This window comes from Salvia splendens, chromosome 3, assembly GCF_004379255.2.
Source record: "Salvia splendens isolate huo1 chromosome 3, SspV2, whole genome shotgun sequence".
Taxonomy (NCBI): Eukaryota; Viridiplantae; Streptophyta; class Magnoliopsida; order Lamiales; family Lamiaceae; genus Salvia; species Salvia splendens.
The window spans coordinates 20,899,566-20,916,597 of NC_056034.1; the positions used below are offsets into that span (position 1 = coordinate 20,899,566).

General features: G+C 37.4%; 1 protein-coding gene and 1 long non-coding RNA gene across 3 annotated transcripts; one reads left to right on the forward strand and one right to left on the reverse strand.

The window, feature by feature from the left end:
- Window positions 1-11,062: 11,062 nt before the first annotated feature.
- Window positions 11,063-12,033, forward strand: LOC121794528. The gene is made up of 4 exons (XR_006049307.1): window positions 11,063-11,176; window positions 11,272-11,392; window positions 11,489-11,635; window positions 11,726-12,033. It is a non-coding gene; the product is annotated as an uncharacterized LOC121794528 (long non-coding RNA).
- A 642-nt stretch (window positions 12,034-12,675) lies between these two features.
- On the reverse strand, window positions 12,676-15,407 carry LOC121797242 (protein MODIFIER OF SNC1 11-like). 2 transcript variants are annotated; one of them, XM_042195998.1, is made up of 6 exons: window positions 15,061-15,407; window positions 14,602-14,682; window positions 14,341-14,466; window positions 14,137-14,188; window positions 13,937-13,998; window positions 12,676-13,795 (listed from the first exon to the last, which is right to left on the reverse strand). In XM_042195998.1, exons 1-5 carry the CDS (start codon window positions 15,336-15,338, stop codon window positions 13,960-13,962), a joined length of 576 nt encoding a protein of 191 aa, XP_042051932.1. In that variant the 5' UTR covers window positions 15,339-15,407; the 3' UTR covers window positions 12,676-13,795; window positions 13,937-13,959. The 2 variants fall into 2 exon arrangements, with proteins under 2 accessions (XP_042051932.1, XP_042051931.1); XM_042195997.1 differs by having other exon boundaries at window positions 14,134-14,188; window positions 15,061-15,406.
- Between the last annotated feature and the right edge of the window lie 1,625 nt (window positions 15,408-17,032).

Here is a 17,032-nt window from a genome sequence, read left to right on the forward strand (position 1 = left end):
TCTTCACTGTTGTTTAGAAAACACATCACTCTTAGCATTATTTTACTTTATTGTTGTTTACAAAACACATCACTCTTATCTTTATTTTACTTCATTGTTGTCTACAAAACACAATACTCTTAGCATGATCTTACTTCATTGTTGTTTACAAAACATATCACTCTTAGCATGATCTTACTTCACTATTGTTTACAAAACACATCACTCTTAGCACGATCTTACTTCACTGTTGTTTGCAAAACACATCACTCTTAGCATGATCTTACTTCACTGTTGTTTACAAAACACATCACTCTTAGCGTGATCTTACTTCACTGTTGTTTACAAAACAAATCATTATTAGCATGATTTTACTAAAAATCAAAATCCAGAGCTCTTTCTCTCTCCAATTCTACTCTACGAAGCTTCGTGGAAGCTCGCTATGGCTTCCTACACCCTTCGATGAAATGAGTGAGAGTGAGCTCTCTACCTATTTCGTTATAAAACAATTTCAACTAAGCATTTGGAAAGTGAATTGGCCAATGAATCATACTACTCCATTATAGAGCTGAATAAACCCCTATCAAAATATTATACGTATTCAAGTAAATAAAATATAGGATGCTCAATATCATTGACGGAGTGAGCCTCGAATCTGAAGGATTATTCAATATGGAGTTGAAATGCGTTGAAATTAAAGGAATAAACGGACTACTAAAGAAACAACAAATTTTCGAATCATTGAAACAAACATATTCATTACAAGAAATCATTTATTCTGCATTTGGCAGAGGTGCAAAACTGTGGTTCAAGCATCAGATTTTTCTGTGGAGTTTCCCTTCAGAAAGCTTTGCCATCACACCTCAAACTTCTGTCAATTCATCTCTATTATCGCATCGTCTCTACGCACTAGCGCTTTTGGACCGTCACCAACACCGATTACTCCGCCATGAAGCTCGCCAAAATTCACAAGCTCTTCAAGACCAGGAAATCCCCTTCCGTCTCCAGATCCGACACCGATCCGCCTTCGTTCAGCTCTCAGGCGACGTCGTCTTCCTCCTCCTCGTCGGAGGACGTGTTTAAGAAGCCGATCGGTTCCACCACGCCCAACAGCGTGCTCCCCTCCACCTCCTCCGGCGAGTGGCCAGAGATCTCCTCCGACCTTCACCTGGAGCTGAAACAGGCCTTCGAGATGATCGATCGCCGACGTAACCTAATTTTGTCTATGCAATGGCCATTATACCCCCGCCTTGTTATTGTGAAGTAAATTTGTGACTGAGGGAACTAATTTCTCCTTAAATTCGAAAATTACATGTATTAATAATAGCCCTTGATTTTCTTGATCTTGTGGTTGTGATTTGTTCTCTAGTTACGTAGTTAATGGGCACTTGCCCTAGATTATATATATATATATATATATATATATATATATATATATATATATATATATATATATATATATATATATATATATATTATATATATATATATAGGGTAGTGGTCAAGATATAACTAATTTTAAGTGTATAACTAGAGAACAAATCTCAGTCACACAAATAAATGGAACAAATATTATTTATTTTAATAATATAAAATAGGACAAGGGTATTTTTGGAAATTATATTATGAGATTTAAATCAGTTACGCGATTTCCTTTCCTTCTCCTTCCAAATATGCAACTAAGTGCGGCGAGGGAGGTGAGGAACACGGCGGCGGCGCGGAGGTGGAGTCGTCGGGAAACCCCCATTTTTGCGGCTGAGGGATTTTTTAGTGCATAGATTTATATGGGGAATTTGAGAAATTGTCAAATTGAAGTGGATTTTTTAAGAATTGAAGTTATGAAAGCATATGCTGAGAATTTTTTTTGGTACATTTGATTGAAACTTGGTTGACTAATTTGATGGGATTTTGTATTTCTGGTTTGGTAGTTGCTTTTTGTGATGGGTATAATTTCTTTGAGTATTAATATTCGATTGATTAATTAATCATATAAAGTTGGTAGTTGAAGTTGAGATGTGTTTTGGCGCTACTGCTAATTAGTGTGCGTTTAGTGTTTACTTTATATGAATAAATGGTTGTAGTTGTAGTTACGTGACATTAAGATAATTACATTAGGATTCAAGAAATTTAAAGAATAGAAAATTTAGCAACAAACAGAAACATATTAGAATCCATTGTTCTTGATGTTAATGCCACCAATTAATGGAAGATTTTAGTTTAATTAAAATCAAAATGTCGTATGAAGCAAAAATCACTATTAGCATGATTTTACTTCACTGTTGTTAATAAAACACATCACTATTAGCATGATTTTACTTCACTGTTGTTTACAAAACACATCACTATTAGCATGATTTTACTTCGTTGTTGTTTACAAAGCACATCACTCTTAGCATTATTTTACTTCACTGTTGTTTACAAAACACATCACTCTTAGCATGATTTTACTTCACTGTTGTTTACAAAACACATCACTCTTAGCATGATCTTACTTCACTGTTGTTTACAAAACACATCACTCTTAGCATTATTTTACTTTACTGTTGTTTACAAAACACATAACTCTTAGCATTATTTTACTCCACTGTTGTTTACAAAACACATCACTCTTAATATTATATTACTTCATTGTTGTTTACAAAACACATCACTCTTAGCATGATTTTACTTCACTGGTGTTAATAAAACACATCACTATTAGCATGATTTTACTTCACTATTGTTAACAAAACACATCACTCTTAGCATGATTTTACTTCACTGTTGTTTACAAAACATATCACTCTTAGCATTATTTTACTTCACTGATGTATACAAAACACATCACTCTTAGCATGATCTTACTTCACTTTTGTTTACAAAACACATCACTATTAGCATGATTTTACTTCACTGGTGTTTACAAAACATATCACTCTTAGCATTATTTTACTTCACTGATGTATACAAAACACATCACTTTTAGCATTATTTTACTTCACTGTTGTTTACAAAACACATCACTCTTAGCATGATCTTACTTCACTGTTGTTTACAAAACACATCACTATTAGCATGATTTTACTTCACTGGTGTTAATAAAACCTATTAGCATGATTTTACTTCACTGTTGTTAATAAAACACATAACTATTAGCATGATTTTACTTCATTGTTGTTTACAAAACACATCACTATTAGCATGATTTTACTTCACTGTTGTTAACAAAACAAATCACTATTAGCATCATTTTACTACTACTTCAATAGACAATCAGGATCAGGTAGTTTCTTCCGAAATCAACAAGATTTTCTCTTAGAACATATGTCGAACAGTTGGCAGTACAAAATCCAATATCTCCAACAGCATCAGACGACTTAGGATAACCCTTGTACAGATAATCTTGAATTTGAGTCGCAGTTAGGGCTGTCAAATTGGATATCAGGTATTGGATACCCGATACCCTATACTCGAACCTGAAAAAATCAGGTAATTGGATACCCGATACCCAAAAAATCGGGTTTCGGGTCGGGATTAGGTATTGGGTTATTGGGATTTTCGGGTATCGGGTTACCCGATACCCGATCGGGTAATACCCGAAAACCCGAAAAATATATATAATTTTACTGATGTTTTATTTAATTTGTCACATTTTAACATTTATCTATTAATTCAATTAGGGTTCTACTTTTTCATACTTTATCCTTTGGTAGCTTATTCATGTGGTTATGTGGTTTCTGCTAATAATATTTCAAACAATATTGAGATCTTTCCTCTAATGCAAACTCTCGGCTATAAAGGTGTTCAGCTAGATGGCTATTTCATTGTATTTTTGGCTATATAATATCCCAATGCCGACCATATAAATGCTTCTACTTCATGTCCTTAATCAGTTTTTGATTGTGAAGTGGGTAAGGAAGGCCGCAATCATGCTATTTAGGATTACAAAGATTGGTTCAAAGAGGCATGGTTATTCACCTCTAAGGAAGTGAGGAAATGTTAAGGACCTAAATCCCTAACGTTCGGTAGAACGGAGAACAACTATGAAGAGATAAATCCGGCGCCCGTGTGGGCGGCGGGGATAAGGATCTGGGCAGTTGTGCGCGGGTTCCAACCCGTCGGGTAATGTCTATAGATCAGATATACGTTCCGGCTGTGCGCGGAGAGATTCCGTCGGGCAGCAGGTAGCGTAGGGAATTATGGATTCAAAGCATATCGCAAGGCGTTTGGCCAAAATAATATATTCATTCGTTGATTAAAATGATAACATCCTCTCCTATTTATAATACTAGAATACTACTACCCTAACTTATTTAATAAGAAAATAAAGATATGGAAAAGATACGGTGAATTAAAAGATACTAAATAATTGGGAGAAAGATACTAAATAATTGGGAGATAGGATCGTATCAACTCCCCCACGGTTGAAATCCACCTTGTCCTCAAGGTAGGAACCATAAAACCACGAAGAGAGTTGAAAGTAAAAGCTTTGGCGCGGTATCTCCTCCTGGATCAAATGCCCACCGAATAGTTGTGCATCTCCCTTCATCATTTCCACCTAAAATCACCAATAGAGAACCGTGTTGGGTATAAGATATGGTGGACACCCCCGCCACATTGTTGTCGTGACAATTCAACGCTAAAATGAAAAGTTTTGCTACACATCCATGAATGCTCAAACACGGCGTGTTATTTCTCGGATGAATCAACCTTGCATCGGCATCGAGCGACGGTAATCGAGGATTCATACTTGTAACATCACTGACATTCAAATCCACATAGACACAAACAAGTGCTTGCGAACCAGAGTGAGCATCCACTGCCTTACCCAATTCTTCTGCTTTTAATTAAGCTCATCCTCAAACAACCTTCGCTTCTTTGCCATTTCCTCTTGATTGTCCTGTTTTTTCATATCAAATCCAGCCTCGATGTCATCAACAAGGCTCTGATTCTCCATGCTCTCTCTCTTGTTCGGCTTCTCACTCAACACACAGAAATCTTTTTCTTTCGGCTCTAAACTAGATCGAAGGGCTTCGGCTTTATTTTCTTTCTCCAGCAAAGTCGCTACATCATCTTTCATCTCCAATTCCTTATGTGTTGGAACACTAATATCATCCATCTTCTCATCATATGCCTCGATGAGCACTTGTAGCGGCGTATTGTCAGTCTTGACGATCTCTTCCGGGGACTCGTCATTTGGTACAACAAGATTAGCACCCCCATTGTGAGCAACGCTGTCGAGAACATCCTCAGCTAGATTATCGTCATCAATATTCTCCTCAAAGAATGTATTCACGAGGGCGAGAAGGGCGGCTTGCTCCAATCTATAAATACGCAGTTTCTCGTTGTAATCACTTAGGGCGCCTAATTGGGCTGGGCAAGGCGAACGAACCATGAGATTGGGAGCATTGGGTAGACCACGATGCTTCCCCGAATCAATAAACTTGCTGCACTGTTGTGGCCGGTGCGTAAAGCTGGACCGTGGCGGGGCAACGACAGTCAACAGAGCTGTGCCGTGACTCAGAAATCGGTCGGACTGCGGTGACCGGCATGTAGGCTGCTCGGCGCGGCCATTATGAAGATGTTGGTGTCGCCTCGGATACTCCTCAAAACCCTGTCGCTGACGGTGGTCTATGCGATCGTCCCACCCCCCTTGATCCCAATTGTTAGCAATGGTTCGCGGATGGGGTTGGTTGTGAAAGCGCCCCCGATACCTCGCGTTAGGATGTCGTGGAGGAGTTGGTCCATCTGCGAGCGGGAGCGGCGATGGGTCTTGCCATGGCTGTCCTGCACTTCGATGCTCTCCCCCGTCGGGAGCTGGCTCAGGTCGTGGCGACGTGGTCCATCCCGGTCCATTACGACCCCTGCTATCGCATCGCGCCCTGTCCTCATGTGGGCCCTCGCGAAATCCCCCGCTAGGGTTTCTCCCGCGCAAACCCCTATCTCCTGATCTCTGCCGACGCACATCCTCATAATCCCAATCATCGCCGTCGTCGAAACCGGAAGGAGGTTCCATCTCACGCAACAAAGTAGGGTCAAGATTCTCGAAGCGGCGATCTGTGTCGTCTCTCCAAGCATCGAATTTGTCTAATCTGTCCAAAACACGATCTAGTTTACTGGAAATGGGTTCATCAAGGTGGGACTCATCCGGCTGTCGGGTCTCCCCCTCGCCAACGTCTATGTTGTGTCTGTGGAACCCCCCGCCATCACGTCGGCCGGCCGTCGGAGGACGTCCTCCAAACCTGTTTGCCGGGTAAGATTCCTGGCGGCCTGAGCCCCATATGGCCTTGCCGTTGTTGTTGTTGTAGTTGTTGTTGTTGAAACGCATCATGAGCCCTCAATGAGAGCACCAGTTGTTAAGGACCTAAATCCCTAACGTTCGGTAGAACGGAGAAAAACTATGAAGAGATAAATCCGGCGCCCGTGTGGGCAGCGGGGATAAGGATCTGGGCGATTGTGCGCGGGTTCCAACCCGTCGGGCAACGGCTATAGATCAGATATACGTTCCAGCTGTGCGTGGAGAGATTCCGTCGGCCAGCAGGTAGCGTAGGGAATTATGGATTCAAAGCATATCGTAAGGTGTTTGGCCAAAATAATACATTCATTCATTGATTAAAATGATAACATCCTCTCCTATTTATAATACTAGAATACAACTACCCTAACTTATTGAATAAGAAAACAAAGATATGGAAAAGATACGGTGAATTAAAAGATACTAAATAATTGGGAGATAGGATCGTATCAGGAAATGTAAAAAATTGTAAGAGTGCATTACCAAGTTTGCTAATGCATAAATACTACTCCATATAAAAGAAGTTGGTTATTACATATTACTACATATATAAAGAAGACTATGCACTGATTTGATAAGAATGACATACTAATACTATCATAGTACCTTTCTATTCACACGACATATGAAAAAAAATATGAATTTTTTTTTTAAAATCGGGACCGGGTACCTGATTTTTCGGGACTGGATACCCGAAAATTTTTTCGGATCGGGTATCGGGTAGCAATTTTTTGGATTTTCAGGATCGGGTACCCGATTTGACAGCCCTAGTCGTAGGGCATCCATGGCGTTAGACACGGCCTCGTTTTCCGGCTCCAGTATCGTGTAATTTTGCAGCAATTCATCCATCTACTTGATCGTCTTCTGGACCCGGGCCGACATGAAATTCGGGTCGGCGCGAATGGCGGAGCTCCACACTCCGACGCAGCCGAGGTAAAACACCAATTCCTCGCCCGTTTCGAACCCGGTTTTCAGCCCGACTTGCTCCCCCTCTTCCTTCCCCGAGATTAACCCGTCGGCGTAGCCCTCGTCTTAGCCTTCTCTCAAGTGCGATTCCTCGAGGTTCAACGAAGATGCAATGACCATTATACCCCCGCCTTGTTATTATGGAGTAAATTGGTAATTGAGGGAACTAATTTCTCCTTATATTCGAAAATTACATGTATTAATAATAACTCTTGATTTTCTTGATCTTGTGGCTGTGATTTGTTCTCTAGTTATGTAGTTAATGGGCACTTGCCCTAGATTACTACTATATATATATATATATATTATATATAATATATTAAATTAATAGAATATATATAATATTATATTTAAAATATAATTTGGTTATTTGATTTTTCGGTTTTTTTCGCCCGAACCGAATTGAATCGAAATAACAAAATTTGTGTATTTTCAAAACCGAACCGAACCAAAGCGAAAAACCGAACCGAATTTCAAAATTTCAGTTTGGATCAGTTCGGATATTCGATTTTCGATTTTTTTCTCACCGCTGTTAAAAAAGTGGGGTTAATTAATGGTGATGCATGATAGATACCATACCATGTGACCAACCTTAGTCAGAACTCCAATGTCGACCTCTGACCAAATTATTTCAAATTTTAATTTTCAAACATATAAAAAATTTAAATTGGCCTGAAATTACCATACTCAGGGCACCCGCAACGCGTCTCGTTGCGGGCTCTATCTCGTCTCGGTGAGACGAGACCACATCGAGACAGCGTTGCGGGCTCCGTCTCGTCCCCAGCCCATCCCTTTTCTCGCCGTGGAGGGAAGTCTCACGAGACAGCTCACCACGCGCTTTGGCGACGTGGTGAGCTCCGGTTCGTCCGTGACGCCCACTCGCCGGCCCGCGAGTGGGCGTCGTTTTTATCCGAAAAAATGCTTTTTTTAAAAAATTCAGGAAAAATTCGAAAATTAAAAAAAAAATCCCAAAAAATATTCTAGCTGTTTATAGCCATTTTTTTACAAATTTTTAATTCTTTATATTTTTTTAAGCCCCCAATCACTTCTATAAATATGAAATCATTCCCACAAATTAATCCACCATAAAAAAACTCTCTATTCTCACTCAAACACCCTACATTCTTCATCTCAAAACATTATTCTTCTCCCAAATTTAATCCATTCATGGATCCATTTGAGCAAATGCGTCGAATATTAAAAAATCAAACACCCTGAATTTTCAATTATCGTTGGAATCCTCAGACTAAAAGTTTGTCGGAGCTCTCTCCCAAATTCGAAATAAAACCCTTCACCTCCCAAGTCTATCGCTGCGAATTTTTGTTGCCTCAAGCTTTGATCCCACGGAATAAGACGTCGCAACTGATGATATCTTCTTTTGCTTCTTTGAGTTTTGAGATTTTGAATTTAGAGAGAGTGAGGGGAAGATTTTAAATTATATATTTTTTATTTTTTTTAGGATTTGATTAATGTGGTTTTTTAGTTTTTTTAGAATTTTAAGTTGTAATTTTATTTTATTTAATGAAGTGTGTTTTTATTAATTGAATTTGTTGGAAATGAAAATAAAAAATGAAATTGAATAAATAGTTCAGGGATGAGATGGTTAAGAGATGGAGGGATGCAGGTGTTGTCTCTTAGTTAAGAGATGGGGTGAAAAGTACAGTAGGGCCCATGAATAGTGAAGAGATGAGACGGTTAAGAGACGGATAAGAGATCGCGTTGCGGATGGCCTCAGTCTTTAATTACATAAGTATTTCAGTTAACTAAGAGCATCCACGGTGGGGCGGACGATAGCCCGCCCTATGCATCGTCCGGCCCATCGTCCTCCACTGTAGCTCCGCGCCCTATGCAATTTCCATCCTCCGCGCCCTATGCATCCTCCGCGGACGATGAACCATTTTTTCATCCTCCGGCCTATCCTCCGCCCCATTGCGGGGGTAAGGAGGATAGGTCCGGACGATGCACACATTTTCATTTTTTTAATTTTTTTTGTATTTTCTTCTATATATATCACCAATTTTTTTTACTTCATTCACAACTTTCACTCCACTCTCTTCCCTATCTCAATTTCTCTCTAAATTCAATAATGAATTCCGACGATTTTCCAAATTTATAAGCATAAAATATAAAAAAATAAAAAATAAATACTGACAATAGGATTTGCCTTTAATTTGTGGTGTTTTTATAATTATTCTTGCTAATTGATATATCTGCAAACATAAAAAATAAAAAACAAATACAAAATAGGAGTTTTTTTTAATTTTATAAAATTTTAAATACAAAATAGGAGTTAAAATTATAGAGCGGGCTATAGGACGTCCCACTGCAGGTGAATGGGATGGATGATAAAATGCTGATGTGACGGAGGATAGGGCGCCCTGGATGCTCTAAAAGAAAAGGGCTTGGTTGGAGAAATGTAAAGTAATTGGTTGGAATACAATGTTAGGAACGGAATTGCACCACTTTTTCAAAGATTTGAAGTTGAAATTTTTGCGTACTTTTGTTAATTAGAGCATCCACAATGGGGCGGAGGATAGCCCGCCCGATGCATCCTCTGCCCTATCGTCTACCACTGCAGGTGGGCGGACGATGCGACTTCCATCCTCCGCCCTATCCATCGTCCGCGGACGATCATGCAATTTTTGCATCCTCTGGAATATCCTCCGCCCCATTGCGGGGTCCAGACGATAGGTCCGGACGATGCAACACATTTTTCTTTTTTTATTTTTTTTTATATTTTCTTCTATATAAATCACTAATTTTTTTACTTCTTTTTACAGCTTTCACTCCACTCTCTTCCCCATCTCAATTTCTCTCTAAATTCAATGATAAATTCCGACGATTTTCTATATTTGCAAACATAAAATATAAAAAATAAATATTGACAATAGGATTTGCCTTTAATTTTTGGTGTTTTTACATTTATTTTTGCTAATTGATATATTTGCAAACATAAAAAATATAAAACAGGGATTAAAACTGTAGGGCGTCTCACTGCAGGTGGATGAGGTGGAGGATAAAATGCTGACGTGACGAATAATAAGGTGTCCTATATAGCCCGCCCCATCGTGGATGTCTTGGGGGTGGGAAGAACTCAACTTCTTGCCAAAGTAAAAACTAGAAACCCAATCGAGCTAAGAGTGAAAACAGTACTACAAATTTAATGCTAATTAATTTAAAGCTAAAGCCATGTGTTGGTGTGGGGGCAGCAAGCCTGCAGTGTAATATTAAAGTGATTGTGAGCAGGGACGAAGCCAGGAATTTTATATTGGGGGGCCCAAGTTTTAGGTATCGGTATAGTCGAAACTTGTTGCAGCATCGGCAATGGAGAGTTGTAAGAGATATAAATGAATAATGAGAGGAAATAAATTAATGAATGCGTACTAAGAAACTATATATAGATATGTTAGTCATGCTTAGAAAATAAGGTGCAAGTAAATAAGAAAATAAGACCAAAAATCAGATATTATGTAAATAAATAGCAGTCCGATTAAACCTCTTAAACATAAGAGTGTAAGAATAAAACGAAGACTCAAATGTAATTTCATATAGAAATCAATCGGAAGGATCTAATTAATTGCAAAGATTGCTAAAGATTAGGTATTAAACTGCAAAGGACAAATTAATGATGGGCATTCAGATGCATTCATATTTTAAATTATAAAACAATTGGACATAAAACAATGAATAGAAAAAAAATCGAAGAAGTAGACATAACAATTGGACATAAAAACAGTGAAAATTGCTGGTAGGAGTATAAATTGATAGGATATACAGAGTAATAATTACATATGCTGGGCCCCCAGGCCCCATAGTGGCTTCGTCACTGATTGTGAGTGTCAAGGAATGTCTTCAAAAGGTGCTGTTTCTCACAAAAATACAAAATTGCAAGCATTTGTATTTGAAATTTCAAGCTATGAAGATGACAGGAACAGACAATGCAGATGTGGAATCCAGGTGAGTTGATTTCCTGTTTCTTTACTTTTTCAAGTGTTGTTAAATTCCATGGATGATCTATAATCTTAAAAATTGGAAAAAAAATATTATGTCAGTGAAAATAAGGTTGAAGGAGAAGATAGATGGAGGAGAGTTGAGTGTTTAAGAGGAAGATTGCTTGCTGAGGGAATGGCTTCCAAAAATGCTAGGGAGGAGGCACACCAACTGGGGATTATGGTATAATCTAACTTAATTTGCTTCAATTTGATTTTTGTTAGTGTTTTTATATGTGAACTGGTTACTGATTTTTTTTTGGTCCTAATTTTTGAATAGCTGGTGGAAATGGAAAGCTGAGAAGAAGCTGAAATTGGTGATGAAATTGTGGGTAAATACGAGGAATTGAATGAAAGATCACAAGTGAATTCATGGAGTGTGAGGGGATCGATCAGTAGAGGAGGATCCTTATTCTTCAACTTCAAGGTAAGTTTATTTTATGTGTCCCTTAGCTTGTCTTGACTCGAGAGTGATTTAGAAGATGATCTCAAGTTGGTTTTACTTTAATATATGCAGAACGGAATCAGCATCCGGTGTTGGTGTTGGTGTTGGTGTTGGTGTTGGTGTTGGTGTTGAAGAAGGCGTGGATGATTCGATGGCTATAAAGAGAGAGAAACGAGGGTGGAACAAGTGCTGGAATCGTTGAGGCGTGCTAAAGAGCAGCTTCAGAGCTCAATGGAGGGAAGGCGCATGGGCATAAGCATGATTAAAGTTGGCTAGATTACACTTCAATCATCATTATTATCAACAACTTTATTCATATCAATCATACACCATAATATCTTTATTATCCTTCCGAGTACCATGAAAGCATTTAATGGGCATACTCAATGATCCCAATTTTCTACAGCTAGATCTATGCAGGTCAGGTTGATATTGAGCGCAACGGCCACCCTCTTTTTCCAAAATTAAACCACATCCTTCTTCCATCTCTACGTAGCTTAGTCGTATTCCTTTCTGAGTTATCTCAATATCATCGAGTCATTTCCTTTTCTAGCAAAAAAACATCAACCACTTTTTTCTCTTACTCTTTCTTACTTTTCTCTTTTCATCTCTCTACTTTTTTTCTTTCCTACTTATTATTCATTAATCATTACTTAACACAAATTCCTTGTTGAAAAGAAATACTCCCTCCGTCCTTGAATAAGAGTTGTATTTGATTATAAACAAATTTTAAGAAATGTAAGGAAAAGTAAGAAATTGCAATAGAAAAGAAAAAAGGGATTAAATAAGTTGGTGGAACATAAATCTCACTATATATTAATCTTATAATTAAATGGGAGTAAAATAAGTTAATGGAATATGAGACTACTTAGATGTGTAAATGGGTACCCACGGGTACGGGTATCCGAACCCAATTTTGAATATTTAAGTTGATATCTTTCTATTTCATATTTTTCGGTATAGGACAATTCACATGTCAAAAACATCAACAACAAAACAGAAACAGATAGCAACAGCATAGATAATAAAGAACTGGAAACATCCTTCTGCCCGATCAACCAAACTATTACAAATTTTCCAAGTATTCCATGCCAACTTGCATTGCTAATTAGGAATTACTACCTAGAAACAAAATAAACCTGGCTAGAGCATTGCAAGTGGATGCATCAACTAACTCCTCCATATCAAAGAAGCCTGCCTAGCTAACCTGGCTTAACCATAAGCAGTCAACAACCACAGACCACCACCTCCTGACCGGTGTTTCATTATCAAAGGACAGGCCAACAATTTCAAAAGCACTATACCATAGGAAAACATCTAACTACCATGCAAATCAAGAAAAAAAATACCAAAATATCAAAACTAGAATAATCAAAGCCAATTAGAAGAGATCTTACCAGAAATCCTATCAAATCAGATACTTCCTAAGAATTTTTATGAGGAAAAACTTGCACAAAACCACAAACATATGGCGAAGGTGGAGTAATAGGGTGATGATTATGAACAGTGGTTGAGTAACTGAGCATTAAGTATTAACCTTATCAAATGTTGATAGTGATCTCTGCAGATAAACTATTTGAAATGTAAATCATCATTCAAGACTTTATCAGCCACTTCACTAGAAACAAGCCAAAGGTTGACAACTTGACATAATTGCAGGCACAGTTACTTTAGGGGGGGCATACTATAGGATCAAACACGTTCTAACAAAACATATCAGAAGACTTCCCATCCACCAACCAGACCACAAATTACGGATACAAACTGATGAACCAATATTTGTTATCCAATTCATACAAAGGTTATCATGCATATCAATGTTTGCCGTCAGTCAACAAGAAGCAGGTATGACTACAAGAAAAAGAGCAGCAAAATTATACTAAATCTACACAATAAGACTCTTACGGACCTATTTAATGCATTCAATTTTTGAAATGGTTGGCATGCCAATTCAGAAACACTGATATAGAGGAGGTGGTTGTTGATCTGTGGAAGGCATCACCAGGAAGCCCAAGACTAAAGAGTCCAAATTACATAAAACAAAAACTGCTTGTAAATCACAGACAATCTTGTAAGCGGGTGTGCATGTCTGGTTGTGTCAGCAAAAGGGCAACAGAAGGAAGTTACTCTAACCTACCCATCCTGTAAAAAAATGAATAAGAGAAAAATGCATCCAATTAAAAATGCCGCAAACAATAAGTAAATGAGCTTTTAGGTCATCAGAACCTTACAGAAGAAAAAAGCATAATGTTTGAAAAGAGAAATTTCAGATGCATATCTTACTATAGATTATGACCAAGTTTTTTTCAGGTTCCTTCACCAGCCTTGCCAGATATTGCTGTCTTCTGAAATGTTAAGCCCAGGAATGAGGAAAAGAACCAACAAATTTCTCATTACCACTACAACTTTCATAATCATACGTTATTATTTTGATAAGAAACATAAACATCTCATTCATATAACACATATTTATAACTCACCACCTCAATATTCCCTTCTCCATTTTCCTTTGGACTAGCCTGAGGCTGAGAAAATCTGCATAGTTGCAAAGCCATCACATTAAATAAATTCAAAATTTTGACTCATTCCAGATTTTATAATGATTAACAATATTTTCAATTGGAGCACATTCTAAATGTCTCCTTCACCCACATTATAATATGGAGAAAAGGTGAACTATGCTATACCTGAGTGCTCTTGCTTTCTTTTTTTCTTCCTCTGCTGAATCAGTGACAGGAGTTGATCCAAACCTAGCTTGTCTAGCTTTTTTCTTAGCTTCCTCATCGGCCAATACAGATGTCGCAATGCCAAACCTAATGAACAATTATATTGGGTGACATATATTAATCGAAGTTCCAAGAGGATAAAAACTCGCATATCAACACATCAGCAGCAACAGCAACACAACAACAACAAGAAGAAAACCCACATAAGCAAAAGGGGCAAACCTCTCTGCTCTAGCTTTCCTTTTTAGATCTTCTGATTGCTTTGATGAATCCAATCCATCGGCAGCAGCAGCTTTACCAAACCTGTTTAAAAGCAGGAACTTAGAGAAACTGATTCACAACCGTATTTTGCGAGATAAACAGCAACATTACTATTTTACTTATAAAATAGAAGTGCAAGCAAGGCTATTTAAAGCAATTCAAGTTCAAAGAATACCCAACCGAGTTAAAATACTACAAAACTGACCCAGGTGGTTCTACAAATTTATGCTATACCATTTTGGAGGCAATCCATAAATATTAATTAGATCTCGGCCAATTCCCAGCACCAACCAACCTGATGAGATGCCAATTTCTCGAATTCCCGTCTCAAAACACCAAACATAAAAAAACCCCAAAATGTCGAGCCATAAACCCTACCCTAACCACAACATACATGTCTGGAGTTGCAACAATATATACCTCTCGGCTCGAGAATTGCGCTTCTCCTCTTCAGAGAGAGTTACCGGCATTCCGAACCGCTCCGCACGCTTCATCTTCTTCTGTATATCGGTGGCCGCAGCGCATCCATCTACGTCGCTGGTGTTGAGAGGCGCCGAATCGGATGTTCCCTTGGTTTCGTCGGTAGAAGGTTGTGGGAGTTGCTGAGTGGATGAGGCGTCTTCAACGGGGGATGGCGCTACATTGAGATCCGTGGTGGTTTTAGGGTTTTCGAGTTTAGGTGCTGCCGTGGTCGCCATTGGGTGTGAGAGAAAAATGTAGAAGTTGAAGAAAGAAGACTTAATTTCCAAAAGGGCGAGCCAACTATATTAGTAACTCACGGCCCAAATAGGGTTCAGCCACATTTATGTTTGAGACGTCCGGACCATCGGTTATTATTTTATTTTTTTCCAGTTTTCACGGTTCCCATTTTGGCAATTTTCTTTATTTTAAAAAAAATTTACACTCTCTCCTTTCTAAAAATAAAAAGATTTGAAACATCATAAATTTTAATGCAAAAATGTTAAACTAAGAGAAATAAATATAAAAGTGTGTTAGTGAAAATTGAGTCTCACCTTATTAGAGAAAAAATATTTCTAAAGAAAAAAGTTTCTATATTTTGGGAATGGACCAAAAAGGAAAGAATGTCTTGCAAACTTGCAAAAGGTTGAAACCCCACCCCAAGGGCCCCGCACATCGAAGTTAAATGACCAGATATGATATTCTAAAACGTTACGAACCAAAATTGATACTCCATCCGTACCAATAAATATGAAACGTTTGTTTTTCGGTACGCAATTTTATGTAGTATTGTTCTGTAAGTTAAAAAAGAGATTAAAGTAAGAGAGAGGAAAAAATAGAGATAAATTTATTTCTATTTTATGAAACGTTTCATTTTTAAAAGGACAATCCAAAAATGAAAACATTTCAGTTTTAATGGGAAAAGGAGAGTATATTGTTAAAGTTTAGAAACTAAAAAAAATGTCCCCTATTTTTTTTTAAATCTCAATAATATCAAAACAATGTTTTTTTTATTGTCACGTAAGTTTCAATTCAACACATCACTTTCGATTCTTCCCCAATTTCTTTTAAGGAAAAATAGTAGTACTGGTATGAATTAAAAGTTCATAGGATTATATATGAAAAAAGGCTGAAAGTTTATATATTACAGATAAATAATAGTACAACTTAAAAATAATACTATCAACATTTGAAACTGCGAATCTGAAGACATCATTGATTGTTTCTTACGCGATTATAAAAAGAAGTTAAAAATAATCTATTACTATTTCTTACGTGATACTAATAAACAAGAAACAAAACATCATTTTCTACTACTAATCTGATTTTTTAATAATAATATCACGTAATCATGAAATACTAATATGAATTTTTACTACTAACCTAAAATTATAGTTTGGGAGGTTGGTAAAATTATCCCTAGGTAAATTATCATTAGTATAAATGATCTTATTAAATGTGAGTAATAACTTATTCTACACGTTTGGTAGACTATAAGATATATCTATTTTACTTTTATGTTGTTTGATAGAATTTTCAAAATAATAGATTAAAATAGATAATGACAATATTATCCTTTTAATTACTTTCATAATAATTAGGGTTACTTTCAAAATTAAGAAAAAGGCGTGTAGCCTCCATCTCCGTTACGCAACCTCCTTCTCCATTACACCACTCTCTCAATTCTCAAGTCTCCATTACTCATTCCATCACTTCACTTCTCAAGTGATTTTAATCCCACTCTCTCCACGTTTAGAATTAAAATTGGTAGTCATCTCATTAGGAGATCTCATAGATTCAGTTTTTTTGAATGATGGAACGGAGTAGAGAAATAAAAAGAAATGATATTTTTGTAAAAAAAAGTTAATATGAGGGCATTTGTGTAAAAACATAGATTTGTCAGGTTTTAAAATTGATGCAGATAAATAAGAGT